The 17,575-nt window shown below is 37.4% G+C and overlaps 1 protein-coding gene across 5 annotated transcripts in view; it reads left to right on the forward strand.

Moving 5' to 3' along the window:
* Nucleotides 1–17,071, forward strand: part of TSNAX (translin associated factor X) — a 34,819-nt gene extending 17,748 nt beyond the window's left edge. For 4 of the 5 annotated variants that reach the window (XM_004776025.3, XM_013047596.2, XM_004776027.3 and 1 more), the window contains 2 exons: nucleotides 11,325–11,452; nucleotides 15,214–17,071. In XM_004776025.3, coding sequence (XP_004776082.1) covers nucleotides 11,325–11,452; nucleotides 15,214–15,591 — 506 coding nt within the window. In that variant the 3' untranslated portion in view covers nucleotides 15,592–17,071. Of the gene's footprint in view, nucleotides 1–11,324; nucleotides 11,453–14,172; nucleotides 14,338–15,213 lie in introns of all 5 variants that reach the window. The other variant, XR_001176910.2, reaches the window with a different exon arrangement.
* The last annotated feature ends 504 nt before the right edge of the window (nucleotides 17,072–17,575 follow it).

The following is a 17,575-nucleotide window of genomic DNA, read 5'->3' on the forward strand; positions in this document are numbered from 1 at the left end:
CCACATAGACAGGATCCCTGATCACTGAATGACTCATCGAAATGGAGAAAATCATGAGAAGAGCTTGATGATGTTCCCAATATCAAATCTTGCCTCAGTGGCTTCGTTTAGCTAGAGAAAGACAGATTAAAAAGACCTTTCAACTAGCATCTAAAAATCAAGAAATGGGGGCGCCTGGGTGGCTCTGCCTTCATTCAGCTCAGGTCATGATCTCAGGGTCCTGGGATTGAACTCCCTCTGCTTAGCAGGGAGCCTGCTTCTTCTCTCTCTCTCTCTCTGCCTGCCTCTCTGCCTACTTGTGATCTCTGTCTGTCAAATAAGTAAATAAAATCTTGGGGCGCCTGGGTGGCTCAGTTGGTTAAGCAACTGCCTTCAGCTCAGGTCATGATCCTGGAGTCCCGGGATTGAGTCCCGCATCAGGCTCCCAGCTCCATGGGGAGTCTGCGTCTCCCTCTGACTGTCTCTCATGTTGTCTCTCACTGTCTCTCTCTGAAAGAAATAAATAAAATCTTTAAAAAAAATAATAAAAAAATAAAAATCAAGAAATGATTTGGTAAGTAACTTACACTTATGTCTTAACAGCACTTGGTAAGCTGTTTTTAAATAAATATAGCTTAATATAGTAAGATAATTAAAGAGTCTATCTAGAATTTGGGATTAATATGGATTTATATAATCATTTATGTTCCTGTTAAAATATCTCGAACATGACTACAAGGAACAAAGGAGTTGAAAATGCTGACAGGAGACGTTTAAGGGATTACTATAGTGATTAAGTGAGATAGGAAGAGACCATGATCCTTTGGTACTAGCAGAGTCAGCTTGGAGGGATTTAGAAGATCCCCAGATTACTATTAGCTTTTCAACTCATTCAGGTTTGCTATTTAAACAGATAAAATTTACTCACTGAGGTGAGGTAGGAAGAGAGTGTTGTCAGACACACCTGGGTTTATGTGTTCGCTCTGATACTCCTTAGATTTGTAACCTTGGAGCACAGTATACAACCTGTCTGAATTTCAGCTTCCTCACCTGTTATGTGGGGACAGGAATAGCTGCCTCATGGGTTGTATTGAAAACTAAATAAGGTATGTTTATGGAAAGCATTTCCTATTTTGTTTGGCATGTAACTGTTAACAAATGTTTATTTACTTCCCTTCTGGAATTTAGCAGAATTAATCTGTAACAGTATGCTAAACTTTAAAGATTTTACTTATTAATTTGATAGACAAGAGATCACAAGCAGGCAGAGAGCGAGGAGGAAGCAGGCTCCCCGTTGAGCAGAGAGCCCGAATGCGGGGCTCGATCCCAGGACCCTGGGATCATGACCTGAGCCGAAGGCAGAGGCTTTAACCCACTGAGCCACCCAGGCACCCCAGAGTATGCTAAATTTTAAAATTTATTTTCATTTTGGGTTAAGATCTCTGTCATACTTTTTCAGCATACACTCTTCAGTTTTAAAGTAAAAGCCATGCGGAAATGGCAATATCCAAATTAGACAAAATTCGAATTAGTGAAATTGTGCTTAGGTTTTACTCTTGGTAGTATAATTGCATGTATTTTAAAAAGCCAAGGCTTATGGATGTATTTTCAGTGTGTAATTCATGTATTTGCAGGTAGATTTATTTTAGCAGAGCGGCATGTGACTTAAACCTGGATCTGACTTTAACATTTCAGTGATCTAATAGAGCTAACCTCTGAAAAAATTGAAGTGGTGTTCTTAAAAATAGTTACAAATGCAGTTTTAAAAATTGACATACGATTTATACATCATAAAATTAACCCACTTAAGTTGTAGAATGCAGTGGTTTTTACTGTAATCACAGTTGTAAAGCTGTTGCTATTGTCTAATTCCGAAGTGTTTTCAGCATCCCAAAGGGACACTCCTTGCCCGTTCGCAATTACTCCCCATCTTCCTTCTCCCATGCCAGTACACCCAAGCCTAGACAACCACTAATTTACTTTCTGTCTCCATGGATTTGCCTCTTCTGAATATTTCATATAAATAGAAGCATATGGTATGTGGCCTTTTGTGTCTGGCTTTTGTCACTTACCGTAATGTTTTCAAGGCTCTCATATATGTTGTAGCACATATCAGAACTTTGTTCTTGGGATGCTTGGGTGGCTCAATTAAGCGTCTGCCTTTGGCTCAGGTCATGATCTCAGGGTCCTGGGATTGAGTCCCGAATCCGGCTGTCCGCTCAGCAGTTAGCCAACTTCTCCCTCTGCCTGCCACTCCCCCTGTTAGTGTGTGCACGCTCGCTCTCTCTCTCTTTCTCTCTCTCTCTGACAAATAAAAAAATAGAGCTATCTTTAAAACAAACAAACAAACAAAAAAACCCAACCACTTTATTCTTTTTTTAAGGCTAAATAATACTCCATTACATATATACCACATTTTGTTTATCCATTCATCAGCTGATGGACATTTGGGTCGTTTCTACTCTTGGGTTATTGTGAACAGTGCTGCATTTGTCTACAAGTCTTTGTTACTTTCAGTTTCTTGGGGATATACCAAGAAGTGGGATTGCTGGGTCATATGGCAAGCAATTTTTTAAAACACTGAAAGCCTGAAAAAAGTAGTTGAGTACAAAATTTGAATTTAGAATGGAACCTCTGTCTTGTCTATTTACCTTTATATATATATATTTTTAAAGATTTTATTTATTTATTTGACAGAGAGAGATCACAAGTAGGCAGAGATGCAGGCAGAGAGAGAGAGAGGAGAAAGCAGGCTCCCTGCTGAGCAGAGAGCCTGATGTGGGACTTGATCCCAGGACCCTGAGATCATGACCTGAGCCGAAGGCAGCGGCTTAACCCACTGAGACACCCAGGCGCCCTATATATGGTTTTTGATGGAGATTTGGACTGGATGTATATTGCTTAAGTATTATAAGAATAAGTAAAAATAATCAGAAGTCTTTAATTGGGTTTCCTTGTATATGTTCTAATAGGGGAACAAGGAGAAAAATAACAAATTACATAAAAGCAACCTACAGACTTCTCTCTTACTGGCAGCTGATTCTGTAAATAATTCTAATTGGATTTCATCCAAGGTAAAAGCAGAAGGGGAAGACATTGTTTGATGGAATATGGCAGTAGATTGAAATTTTTCACCTTGGGGATTATTCACTGAAAATAGCGGATGTCCTTTTCATCAAGTTGAAACATAACTTGTTTAAACATCCTTTTACCTAGATGCGACCAAAACTGCTTTTCAGTGTTTGGGGCCAGATGTCCTTGAACTTTGTGTGTGTTATATCATGAAACCTACTTACCATGGAGCAGTAATGGCCACCTCATCTCTGAAGGAACTTGAATCAAACACATTCTAAAGACAACTTATATAATGACTTTAGATATACTTGAAAATGGAATGTTCACAAGCCGTCATATTTATGTAGATTGACACCACAGATGAATTTTGAAGGCTATTCTATACCTGCCGTTTTTTTCCCATAAAATATAAATTAGAAAACTTTAAGACCTCTGATTCTGAACTTCCATCAGTTTGAACTTCAATCTTGTAAGAATATTTCTTTCCATTAAGGACTTAAATCCAAAGTACTATAAATTTAGTATAATTAGATTATTCTGAACATTTGAACACCAGATTTTAAAATATTTTTTGTCATAGCACTTACAGTTCCATCAAACTAGTGAGGAAGAACCACGGAGAAATTATTTTAAAGTATTTTCTAAACATTTGAATCTCTTAAGGTACTTTTGGGAGTGGGGAAAGGAGAAGGTTGTAAAGGTGTCATTCTTTCCTTCAAAACTCTGTGGTGCAAAAATAGGGGTTCATAACTCAGAGCTGGCTGAAACATGTAGCTGAAGTGTAGGTTTTATGTAAATGGTATGAAGAAATGAGTGCTTCCTTGACTGGGCATATCAGAACATTTAAACCTTTTTTTTTTAATTGGTAAAAAGGATTTGAGAGAAGACAGCCTAGGTACAGAATAGCATGGAGTCATGAAAGTATGTGGTGTGAGAGACTAGAGAATAAAGTTGAGCAGAGCATGGAGAATAGTTGAACTGGGGATTTAGTGGGAGAAAAAGTGAAAAAAAATTCATTAGGTTTTATATGGAATTGACTGTAAAGAAGCAGTTAAGGTGGTGGGAAGGATATGAACTTTTGAATTAGATATTTTTTTTACTTTGTGACATGGGTGAATTTCTTAATTTTTAAAGTTCTCTGAGCTTCAGTTTATCTCCAAGGGAAGGATAATAGTCATGTGAGGTTATAATATACATGAAAAAGATGGATGTAAATACCAGCTATGTTAGCTTACATATAACTAATACTCGGGACTTAGTAAGCTACTACTCATACTTTATTTATATTTTAAGAAAGTCTTGTTGGAGGCTTTTGATATACACCAAAAACAATGAAAAGCAGGGACTTCGGCAGGTATTTGTACACTCATGTTCATGGCAGCATTATTTGCAATACCCAAAGGGTGGAAGTGACCTCTAAGTGTCCATTGATGGATGAATGGGTAAACAAAACATCCCATGGCCGTGCCGTGGAATGCTATACAGTCTTAAAAAGGAAGAAAATGCTGACACAATCTACCACATGGATGAACCCTGAGGGCATTGTGCTAACTGAAGGAAGCTGGTCACGATAGGATAAATACTTTACGATTCCCCTCCTATGAGGTGCATAGAGTAGGCCAGTCCAGAGACAGAAGATTGATGGTTGTTAGGGGCTTGAGGGAAAGGGGATTGAGAGTTGTTAACAGGTGTAGTTTCATGGGTGCCTGGGTGTCTCAATGGGTTAAGCCTCTGCCTTCAGCTTAGGTCATGATCTCAGGGTCCTGGGATGGAGCCTCACATCGGGCTCTTTGCTTGCCAGGGAGCCTGCTTCCCCCGCCCTCTGCCTGCCTCTCTGCCTACTTGTGATCTCTCTGTCAAATAAATTAAAAAATATATATATATATTTAAAAAGGTATAGAGTTTCAGTTTTGTAAGAAAACAGTTCTGGAAATGTTGGTGATGGTTGTACAGCAGTGTGAATGACTGCCATGGAACTACGCACTTAAAAATACCCACTTAAAATGGGAAGTTTTATGTTTTTACCCTATTGGGTGAGTTTAATACTATTTCATATGCATTTATGTGTAAGAATGCAAACATTTGAGCAACAGCACACTGCTCATCTCTATGTCATTCAGCAGTGCTTTGTTCCAGGAGCAAATGACCGTTCTATTTAATTGCCATATCATTTAGTTTTACTAAACTGGGTTTTTGTGTGTGTGTGTGTTTGTTTTTTTTTTTTTTTTTTTTTTTTGACATTTTAGTAGGAAGAATAGTTCCTGCCATTCTGAATTTGAAAATTACCATAGAGATCATTGTGTCTAGTATTTCTGTTTTACAACTGAAGGGCAGGCTTGGAGGTTGGTTGTACTTAATGGATTTTGCTAACTACAAATCACTTTAAGAATGTATTCACTGGAACTGTTTTCCATGCTTTCGATTAGCTCAACTGGATAAAACAGTTGGACAACTAATGAATTCAGCCAGATATTTTTTTCCATTCACAGAGGAGTGTTGTTTTACCATATAGTGTCCTGTAGATAGCATCTTGATTAAATAAAGTTCATTAAGAATCAGGAATAATTTTTATAATACTGGTTTGCTATATTCACTGTTTGCCCCCCTCTCCCTCCGTAGCTGAACTCTGGAACTTAAAATTATTTCTCTATGATTATGCAAGGCATTTCAGCTGTATGGTCCCTATTCTGCATTTAGCTCCATGTCTACCCTTGCATGTCCCAACAGTCCTTAAAGGAATCTAAACAAAGGGACATCTACTCTGGGGTGCTAACCTTACACATCATGAAGTAGGTCCTGGAATTTCAGTCTTGAACAGGATCAAGTTCTTAGACAGGATTTGCCCTTGCCAGTGTTTATAAGCAAAACAGTGCAGTGCAGCAATATTTGTTCCCACTAGAATGATTTAAGCCACTAAGCTTAGGGGGTTAGAATCCTTTTGATGTTGTATTAAGTACCACGTTTTCCCTATTTTCCATTGGTGTTTTTTTTGTTAATTTATACTTAACTATACTGCATATAGTATATATATGACCAAAGTTTTGTACTCTGTAAACATTTATGTTAGGTGCATTCAGCTGAAGCATTCTGCCTTACCAGGTATGCCATTCTACCACTTCACACTAGAGATTCTCCAGAGAAGCAGGAGAGAGAGCGAGTAAGGAATCGATTTATATATTTTAAAGAATTGGCTCTTCTGATTGTGGGGGCTAGCAAATATGAAATTTCCAGAAAAGACTGGTAGACTGGAATGTCAGTAATGAATCGGTGTTGCAGTCTCAAATCTGAACTCCACAGTCTGGAAATAAAGGCGAGGTTCCTCTGTTGCAGTTTTGGGACAGAATTGCTGCTTCTTTGGAAAAACGTAATCTTCGTTCTTAAGGCCTTCAGTTGCCTGGATGAACAGCCTCTCCTCACCGCCATTATGGAGGGTGATCTGCTTTACACAGAGTCTTATTGATTTAAATATTAATCACATCTAAAAAATATTTCACAACCACATCTGGACTGATGTTTGACCAAGCAAGTGATCACTGTAGTGAGCCAAACTGACATACAAGATTAACCATTATGTACAGTATTGTCATAGGAGAACAGAGAGGAGGCTGGTTCAGTTTAAGTGATAACTTCACTTCGTTATCTTCTACCTTGAATTGCACATAGGAATTCGTATCTTTTTTTTTTTTTTTTTAAGATTTTATTTACTTATTTGAGAGAGAGACAGTGAGAGAGAGCATGAGAGGGGAGAAGGTCAGAGGGAGAAACAGACTCCCCGTGGAGCAGGGAGCCTGATGCGGGACTCGATCCCAGGACTCTGGGATCATGACCTGAGCTGAACGCAGTCGCTTAACCACCTGAGCCACCCAGGCACCCAGGAATTCATATCTTGACCATCAAGCCAGCTCGAGGTTTATAGGTGTATAGATGTGATTATCCTCTATCTTCAAGTTTTCACTGACTTAGACCCATTAATCCAAGACAATGATTGCTCGGCAATGTCATTGAGAGCCTTAGCTTGAAGGTTCAGGAAAATTTATGTTGCCACCTTCAACTGATGCATGTTATAGTCACAGTTCTCTCCCATCCCTATCAGTAAACATGTGTAGAATAAGCACCTTGCCACTTGTGTTTGATTCTAACATTGAAAGTACTGCTGTTTTTGCTTAACATGGCCCTGAAATGTAAGCCAACCCTAGGAATTTGGGAACAGGTTATACCTAGAAATACTGAAGTAGTGATTTATATTAACTGTAGGGAAATTCATATTACAGAATACATGTAAGTCTTGTGCATTTGTTGAATTTTTTAAGGATTTTAAGAACAATTCTGACATTTTACAAATACGGGTTTGTGTACCCATCTTTGAAATTTAACCTTTTACGAGTTATAATTTGCCTATGGCATGAGTTGAGGCTGATATAGGTAGTGAGGTGGGGGAAAATTGAGCAGCGTCTTATTGAGCTGTGTTAATGATTTTGCTCTCTATTCTCAGAGCCATGGAAAGCTATTTGGGCTTTAAGCAGGGAAGTGATGTGGTGACCGTTCTTTATTAAAAGGACAAACATTCAATGGTATGAGAATGGGTGACAGGTCAAAAAATGGGTGCAGGGAAGGCCTCAGAATTGGCAAAACAAAGAGGGGGACTGCGTTTGGAAGGAAGATTGTGATTTTGAAGTCCCTCTGATGAGATTGTCAAGTATGTATTTGGATATATGGGACTCTAAGCTAGAGATGTAAAGTTGAGGGATGGCAGGAGTAATTGAAGCCAGGTGTAGGTGAATTTGAGAGAGCCTGGGACTAATAGATGCAGAGAATAAGAGGATCTGGCCAGAGAGGTAGAAAAAATAGAAATTAGGAGTTGATGCTATCAGAGGGACCAAATAGAAACTCGTTTAAAGAATTCCTCCTAGGGTGCGGGGTCATTTCATGATCTCGGTGCTCAGATCATGATTCCTGGGTGCTGGGATCAGTTTCTCTGTGGGGCTCCCTCCTCAGTGCAGAGTCTTTTTTGCAGCCTCTCCCCTTGCTTCCTGCTCATCCATGCTTTCTCTCTGTCTCTCAAATACATAAATACAATCTTATAAAACAAAAATCATAAAGAATTTCTCCTTTAAAGTGGTCAAAATGCTGACTGTTGCTAAGATTGAGACTGAGAAAATGTCCCTTAACTTTATTAAATAGTGTAATCTTCAGGATAGCTGGTGTGTAGAGACGGGCTCAGGGTAGGATGAAGTAGACTGAGAAGTGTGAGGTGAGGTTATTGAGAAATGTTGTAGCGAGCTACTTCAAGAAATTTAGCTCTGAAGGGGAGAAAAGAGATGGGGCAGTAGTTGGAAGGAAAGAGGTCCAATAGGTAGGAGAGATCTGAGCATGTTTGAATACTGACCATTAGCATCTGATAGAAAACACAAGGTGGAACATTGAAGGTAGGATCCATTTCAAGCTTTCTGCTGGGGTTGCATCTTTATCCTGATCATAGAGATAGCGACTAGTCTCAAAAGATAGAATACTTCCTCTGTAGTGATGGGTGTAAAGGAGAAATAATATCATTATTTATTTTCCTAATTCCCTGTTATATTCACCAGGGTCCAAACAGGAAACAAGCTGCACAGTAATTTGAATAGGGCAAGTTTAATATAAGGATGAACTGTGCAGGGGGTTACCTGATAAGAGCAAAAGTCTATTCTAAAAAGTATAGGAATCTTAGAGAGGGCAGCCACTACCCCAGAGCTAAGGCAGGGCATTCAAAAAAGAAGCAAATCTAGAAGGGTTATACCTCTCACCCCCACCCTCCCTCGCCCCTTGAAGGCATGGCCAATTGGATAGCAGAGAAGTCTGCTGAGGTGTTGAGCTGATTTCCAGAATTTCCAGAATTCTCAAACTCCTTGCCCAAAGTGGTGGTGGCTCATTGGGAAGCTTCTCTCAAGGAAATGATGTGTGCTACTGGCCACCTCAAGCAGCTGGTTGCCTCACATGGAGAAGGCTGCTAGGAGGGACACGTGAGAACCGGGAAGAGAGCTTTCTTGTCCTTTGCTTTCCTTCCAGTGCTCTCTACCAGCAAAGTTTAATACTGTGCCAGCTGACATGTTTAGGGTCCACTTCCGTTATCTGAAATAGTGGAACTGAGAGACAGTAAATGGATAAGTGACATCGATGATTGATCTTTTAAACTTTTTCTGCTTTTTTGCTGTAATGATAATGATGAATATCCTTGGCACATATTCATATCCTTCATGCACATATTTTCTGTTTAGCTCACTCATAAGAGTTGACCGTGGTAGGGCTTATCCAGAGATGCAATGAGTGGTCCTTCGGTTTTGTTCTTCCCTTTTGTGTGCGCGGAGTTATTTCTGGAAGGAAATGAGAAGTACAGATTGTGTTTGGGAAAGAGAATTGGGCGGTCACCTTTTCTGAAAACGAAAATTTTACACAAATATTTTTTTTCTTTTTCTTTCTTTTTTTTTTGTATTTAGAAAACTATAATCTCAGAACTCTGAAATCCATTTTTAAAAACAAAAATGAATACACAAATATTTTTTATTGTAAATGTAAAAGATGTTATCTGTTCTGTTAAACTTAACTTTATTGTTTCATTTCTCAGCATGTTATGGTTTATGAAACAGTGTCCTATTCTATCATGTCCTGTTCTGTCTGCTGAAGGCACCAGTCTCTGACCTTGCTTTAACATCACTTGTGGCTCAAAATGAATCAGGATATTTTCATTTAGTAGCTTCCTCTTACTGCTATCAAAACCAGGTCATCCACTTTCCTTTGTTTCTTTGACCCTTACGTGGCATTTGATGTGATGATACCCAGTGGGGGGAGTCTTAATAACGTTGCTGCCAAGCCTGACTTTTAGTGTCAGCGCCGGGAGGGCTCTTCACAAGAAGTGTGAGAGAGACAGCTTGAGTGTGATGATTCTACTCAGTTCTGAGTTTTCTTTCTGTAGTAAGAATTCTTTTTGTTCTTAAAACAAAGCCTTTTTTTTTTTTTAAAGATTTTATTTATTTATCTGACAGAGAGATAGCAAGAGAGGGAACATAAGCAGGAGGAGTGGGAGAGGGAGAAGCAGGATTCCCACGGAGCAGGGAGCCTGATGTGGGGCTCGATGTGGGGTTTGATCCCAGCCAAAGGCAGATGCTTAACGACTGAGCCACCCAGGCGCCCCTACAACAAAGGTTTTACAAAGAGTACTAAGACAGTTTCTTAACAGTAATGACAGTCATTTTAAGAAATACTTTTTCCCTGTAAATATCACTTTGTGGATTATGCTGTAATAAAATAACATTGAAAATTGTAGGTGGAGAATTTAGTTTTTTAAAAACACTAGAAGAAAGTATTTATAATACTGTTTTTTTGACCGTTACCAAAATTTGTTTTTATTTCAGTGTTAATATTGTAGAACTTAGATCTGGTACAAAATTGTATTGCTCATTAGGTTTTTTGTTTGTTTTTTTAAACTTAAATTACTAAAGCAGAAAAGAGTTATCTGTTCTTTGATCCATTTTGGAGTAGAAGGAAAAAAAAACCAGTATTTTGACACTTAATTCTGTATTATTTAGTGTTTTTTGCCATTAAAATTTCAAGAAAGATCCAAATTATGTTTGATTTTTGCCTCATTTGATTAAAACATTATTTGTTTTGCTGCTTCAGGGAGCAAAAAACAATCCATGTGTAGTTTCTGTTACAGCTTAAAGAGTTTTTATAATAGCATTTTCTTAAATTCTTTAAACATTTTTTTTCCTAAGTATCTTTAACATTTCTCCGTAGGAAGGAGTGTAGATTTTTAAGACTATAAAGACCCGTGAAGTAGAAAGAGCTTGAGTGCATTTATATTTGAGTGGTCTGTGAAGTTCAGTGTCAAAAATGTTTGTTGTGTTCAGTACTAACACCTACCATTTATCTCAAGTAATTCTATGTAGTCTTAAGTATTGAATCCAGTGTTACCGTTAGAGTCCGCATCCTTTAAGCTTTTTTTTTTTTTTTTTTAATTTTATTTATTTGAGAGCAAGTGGGAGGGAGAAGAAGAGAGAATCCGAAGCAGATTCCACACTGAGTGCAGAGCCTGATGCAGGGCTTCATCTCACAACTGTGAGATCATGACCTGAGTCTAAACCAAGAGTCGGACACTTAACTGACTGAGACACTCAGGTGCCCCCCTCATTAAGCTCTTGTTGAACTAGGTGATGAGTAATTTGAAGTTCTTTATTGATGACAGTCTGACTAATTCAGTGGTTGTTTCTTAGTCATTTTCTTGGTTGGTATTTCAGGACTGCAGGAATATGTGGAGGCTGTCTCTTTTCAACACTTCATCAAAACACGATCACTAATCAGTATGGATGAAATTAATAAACAATTGATATTTACAACAGAAGAATATGGAAAAGAAAATAAGACCGTAAGAATTTAAAATCATTTCACATTTATTACATAATTTATATAACAGTATAGTGATGTTAGGAGATTTGCTGTCTTGCAATGCTAAGGAATATTGAGATAGCGGGGTTCCTTCTAAAGTGTGATTTCAGAGGATTCAGAGGATTTCAGAGAATTAAGGAAATGGCCTTTTGAAAATTTTTGCTCGTAGATGGAACAAGAGCAGCTATGGCTGTGTTGGGGGAGAATAATGCTATTTATCTAAAGCACTGCCAAGTGATTACTGTTAAGTCCAGTTTTGATTTTACTGTTATTTATGATTTGCCTTTTGTAAGCACTATCTCATTTAATTTTGTTACTAACTGAATGAGGTAAGAGTTATCACCCTCATTTTACAAAGTAGGAAATAGGGTTTAGAGAGTTGAAATAACTTACCAAAAGCCACACAGCTAATTAAGTGTGACAGAGCTAAACTTGGAAACCAGGTGTTTTGAAATCTAAGCCAGTGCCCTTGCCCACTCTGCCAGTTATTTCTCAAAATGTGCTACAGAAACCCCTGTAACAAGTATCTGCCTCAAAGGAGTGTTTTATAGGATTTGATTTCAAGGTTTTCACTTAGGCCGCGTTCAGTATATGACACATAAGTGCTCACTAGTGGTCATTGTAAAAGTTAATATAAAATTGTTACTGTATAGGAGAGCTGTTAATCACTTACTAAATTCATAAAGCTTGTATCTGAAAATTATGTAGCTATTCCGAATTAAGAAAAGAAACATTTTTGCAGTTTGACTTTTAAATAGTTTTTCCCCTGGGTTTTAGAATGTAATATTCAGGCAACGAAAGGTGAGATTTGATACTTCCTGAGATACCAGTACACTTAAGGATACAATTAGACAGTTTTTCCTTAGTTTTTCATAATTTTTTATTACTTTTTAAACATTACTCAGCCAGGATGGTTAGGCAGAAGTTGGAGGAAGCTGTAGAAGTAATGTTTTTTTGAATATTAGCTAAAATGTTAACATTGAAAGGTCAGACTTAATTTGGCATGACGAATATAACTTTAAGGAAGCCATGTACATTCTCAGTTTTTAAAATTATATGAGGTTTATTAAGGAGGACATTCATTTTTGAGAAGTAAAATTCCTTTAGATTTTTTTATTTAGTGAAGATTGAATTATGAAAAGAATAAGCCTATTTGATCCTGCTTCTTAAATATATTAGAGAAGTTACCACACCCTCTTTCAAGTTCTTTCTAATTCAGAATGGAAATAATCAGGGCAAAAATGTAAAGAAAAACTGAGAGTAATGCATTGTTTTCAGGATTTAGGTAGTAAATTATTCTATGACTATGGTATCATAATAATTCATGTGTACTTTTCAAATTAAGACCCACATCATAAATAATTTTTCCTTTTAGTATTCAAGATTCTTGGTGTCGAAAATTCTGGGCTTTTGATAGGGGAGGGCATTTTGTTCTCACTTGCCTACTGAGAATATTGTCAAAAAAAATTTAAATTTTTTAAAATGTTTTACCAGGAAAAATTTCAAACATACAGTAAAGTGGAGCGAATAGTAGCATATGGACACCCATGTACCTACTACCTGGTCTCAGTAATTATTACTATTTTACCATATTTGCTGTATCGAGATACTTTTCACTAAACTACTTTAAAGTAGGGGCCCAGTGGGTTAAACTACTTTAAAGTAAATTATAGATGCCATGATATTTCACCCCTACATACTTCAGACACATCTTGAAAAATTGCATTTCGAGAAGTTTTCTTTTCTTGAGTTTCTAATATAATTATCAGTAAAGCAGAATTTATTTCCTTGGTAATTAGTTGAAATTTGTTAAATTTTTAACATGCTTGTTTCTCTAAAATCAACTTCTTAGTCATAACCAGGGAACTCTTTCCATCTAATGATGGAAACAAAGAACATTATTATGTGCTTAAGCCAAAGTTATTTTTATAAACAACCTATAAAATGCGGTCCTCCCCACTTCCCCTCCCATAATGTACCCTTTCTCAAAAGATGTTCTCCTAACAGAAACAGAACATGGCAGGTAGTTTTATGTCATGATGTTGTTTCAGAGGCATCAGAAAAATTAGGAAATTGTGACTTTGGGTACTTATCTGGGTATGTCATTAACTAGCTCTGTGACGTATTGCATTTCTTGGACCTCACTTTTTATATCTGCGTTGAAAGGATTGGCCCAGACGGTCTCTGAAGAGTTCCATGATATCAAGTGATGTTAATAAAAGCGTAAATTTGACTCTGTCATTTCCTTGCTTAATTCTCAGTGACTGTCTGTTACCCACAGGTAAAGTTCACATTCCTTAATGTGACTTTTTTTCTGTAGTCGTCCTGTACTATTACTTGCTTTAAACTTTACCCAAGGAAATACCTCATGAGTTCCTCCAATACGTAACACAGCCCTCACCTGCACACCTTTGCAGTTCTCTGTGCCTCAGATGTCCTCCAGTATGACTGCAACCTCACTCAGCGATGTCTCATACAGACTTTTAATAATAATGTAGGCCTCTCCTCTTCCAGAAAGGTTCCAATAGAGAGAGGGAAAAGTGGACATGGAGAGAGGAGATGGATGTGATGGTGGCGGTGATAGCAGCTAACATTTATTGAGTATTTACTTTGTGTTGGGCATTATGCCAAGAGCTTGGTAAATGTTATCTCATCCTTAAAATAAACCTCTGAGGTAGGTACTGTTATCCCATTTTACAGATGAGGAAACTGAGGTTTAGAGAGATGAAATAACTTGCCCAAGGGCATACACCTTATGAAGCAAGGTCCTGGAAGAGGTGGGAGGAGATGGGTCAAGGTCATTTGGAAGAGTTAACCTCAAACAAGAGGAGGGACAACTCATCATCTGAGACTGGAGGATAGAAGGTAAAGATGGATGGGGACACAAATGAGCTTTTTATTTTGTTTTGTTTTGTAGGATAAGGTCATTCAGAGAGCTTATGTCAGGTGATCTGTCAAATGGTCAGGTCAGTGAAAGTAGACAAGATTGTCTGCTGGCAGTGGAGAGGTTTGGGATTGTGTAGGGGGCTGAGGAGAGTGGTGAAGGTTTGGAATAGTGTTGGAAGAGACCGGAGAGAGAACTTACTGGAGTAAGTAAAAAGGATTGGTGAGTATTTGTAGCAGTACCAACTCTGTGTAGTTGTGATTACTATTTTTTTTTAGTCCAGTGGTACTCAGCCACTTGAATAAAGCACTAGCATGAGTAGATTTCAATATCGATTCAGGGTGGTGTCTCTGTTGGGCAGGTGGAGAAAAAAACAAGAAAAGCTGAGGAGGAGACAGTGAAAGCGATAAATCACGATGGTCAGTGCTATGTGGGGATAGAAGAGGCCAGAAAGGGACTAAGCAACTTAGGAAAACATGAGTGGATCACAAACCTGGAGGGTTTTATGATTTGTCATTTGAATAAGTAAGTGACTGTCATGCCATGAAGTCACCGGGCTTCGTTTAAGAATGTTTTCATTTTACTTCATATGTCAAGTGAAGTTGGGAATAGTTGATTTTAAAATGATACAGTATTAGATCACAAAATTATCTGGAGTCACTTACTGCAACTTTCTACCCAGGGCATGCATTCTTGTAACATCCCAAATGGTCATTAAACAAAAAAGACCTTTTTACTTAGAGATTAGTAGGACTCATCTGCTCTTGATTTTGTACCTTGTAATAAATGCAATACCTGCATATTCACACTTTTTCACACTGTTTTTTCTTTGTGTGTGTGTGTGTTTTCTTTACCAGCCCTCCTCTGATGCGCAGGATAAGCAGTTTGGCACTTGGAGACTGAAAATCACACCTGTCGATTACCTGCTGGGAGTGGCTGATTTAACTGGAGAGTTGATGCGGATGTGTATTAACAGTGTGGGGAATGGGGATATTGACACCCCCTTTGAAGTGAGCCAGTTTTTACGTCAGGTGTATGATGGGTTCTCATTCATTGGGAATACGGGACCTTATGAGGTTTCTAAAAAGTTGTATACCCTGAAACAAAGTCTGGCCAAAGTGGAGAATGCTTGTTATGCCTTGAAAGTCAGAGGTTCAGAAATTCCAAAACATATGCTGGCAGATGTCTTTTCAGTTAAAACAGAAATGATTGATCAAGAAGAGGGCATTTCTTAGGATACCCTACTTGGTTGTTATTCTCTTGAGAGACCAGTTTGTAAGACTGTTATTTAGTATTTCGTTTGACTTTATTGTGGCTTTTACATAGAAATGTTTTCAGTTGTACTTGTTTTAAATTGTAAACAACCTGTACATAAATTATCGAGACGAATCATTTTTTTATCTTACTCACGAAAGTTTGCATACAAATATTTGCATATATGCCTATTTGAATTTTTGCTGGCTAAATTTCATCATTTATCTTTGTAATGTGAATATGCTTAGAGTGCACTTTCTGCCATACCTGTTTTAATTGACAGTGTGTGAAGTTTGGAGTGATAATATTTAGTGGAAGCCATTTATAATTTAAGTGAAGATTTTGTTATATATAGAAAAGATTTCTTAGTTACACGTCTGGACTTGAGCTTCCTGTTTAAATTTCTTGGTAATATTTTGTCAAGCCTCCACTATAGGCTTATTCTATAGGACAAGAATGAAAAATTATTAAGTTATCAATAGACTTAATTTTATGAGGTATAGTAGTGAGAATTCATATTCTGGCCAGTTTTTAAGCCATTTTGAATCCATTTGAAAGCCTTCCAGAAAAGTGACAAGACACCCAATTTTTAGTTTTTACATCTAGTTTTTATCCTTTATCACAGAAAGTCTGATAGTGAATTGGAGCTAATGTTTTAATATCTTCACTGGTGTTTGAGTTCAATTATATAATTGTACATACATCTGAAAATCTTTCAGTAATGATTATTTAGCAATTCTTTCATTGTCATTGTATTACATTAGGCATGTTTCTTATAGATGCGTCTATAAGAAATTACATTTAAATAATTATAATGAAGCTTGAAATTTTTGAAATACTGAGTTAATTCAAACCTTTATAGTTATCCAGTTGTGTTACTTGATAGTATAAAAAGTTGCCAAAGAAAATTTATCATGTACAATTCAGCAATAAGACAATTGTCAACACAGTTGGGAATAACAGTGGTAGTCTCTAGTAATATTTAGAAATGGAATTTGCCTTCTGGAATTAGTTATAGCTTATTCCCTGTGATGTGAAACTGATTTGAGCATGACACTACTGGCTGACAACCAGACGTTTCCATTCGGTTTTGTGAGTTTTGAGAATCTAGATAATGGATTTTATTTGTGGAAAGACTAGCTGCTCTGTTTGCAAGGGCTGGTTCTTTGAAAGTGAAAATTTCCCCAAAACAAATATATATGCCACATATATATCATGTAAAGGAAAATGAGACGTAGACATGCCTAATAAATTAGGTTGGTTGGTTTGCTTTGGTGGTGATAAGTGTTTTGGTTTTCCTACTTGAGGACATTGCTAAAATATAGTTTCATTACATATTTTTGTTTCTTTTGCCACTTAAAGTTAAATTTATAATGTTAAAAGTAAAATAATAAATGGATTGATGAATGTCTTACAGATGTTTAAAACTGAAGTCTTTAAATAAAATATGGAAAGATAAAAGTTAAGCTTATTTTTTGATCATATTGAGAAATACTTAATCAAATTGTTGTAGAATTTTTGGCCTAAATAGGAAGCCTAGTGTAGACTAGCTTAATGTGGAGATTTATTATTTCCTAAAATAAGTCCAGAGATAGAGTTTCAGGAAGGACATCTCTTCAATCATTGACCCAAACTGGGTGACATTCTCATCTTTCTAAACCAGTCAGTGGAAAGAAGGAGATCACTTGGATAGGCCAACATACCTTTCTTCTGAGAGGAGGAGAGACACAAGAAACCGAATTAGGGCATTGTCATCATAGGAGGAGGGGCAAATGGCCTTTGGGTAGGCAGTCAGTAGTATTTACCACAGGTGGATTGGTGCCATTGCTGTTAATGCACTGCCATGTTGCATCTTAAACTAATATGGTGGGTCTTGGACCACTCATAGTAGAGCATCCTAAGTATATCCTGAATGTTCCTCAGTTCTAAAATAGTTGGTCTGGTAGCATCATCTATTGTAATATT

The sequence above is a fragment of the Mustela putorius genome, unplaced genomic scaffold, assembly GCF_011764305.1.
Source record: "Mustela putorius furo isolate JIRA1106 unplaced genomic scaffold, ASM1176430v1.1 tig00001075_pilon_pilon_pilon, whole genome shotgun sequence".
NCBI lineage: Eukaryota > Metazoa > Chordata > Mammalia > Carnivora > Mustelidae > Mustela > Mustela putorius.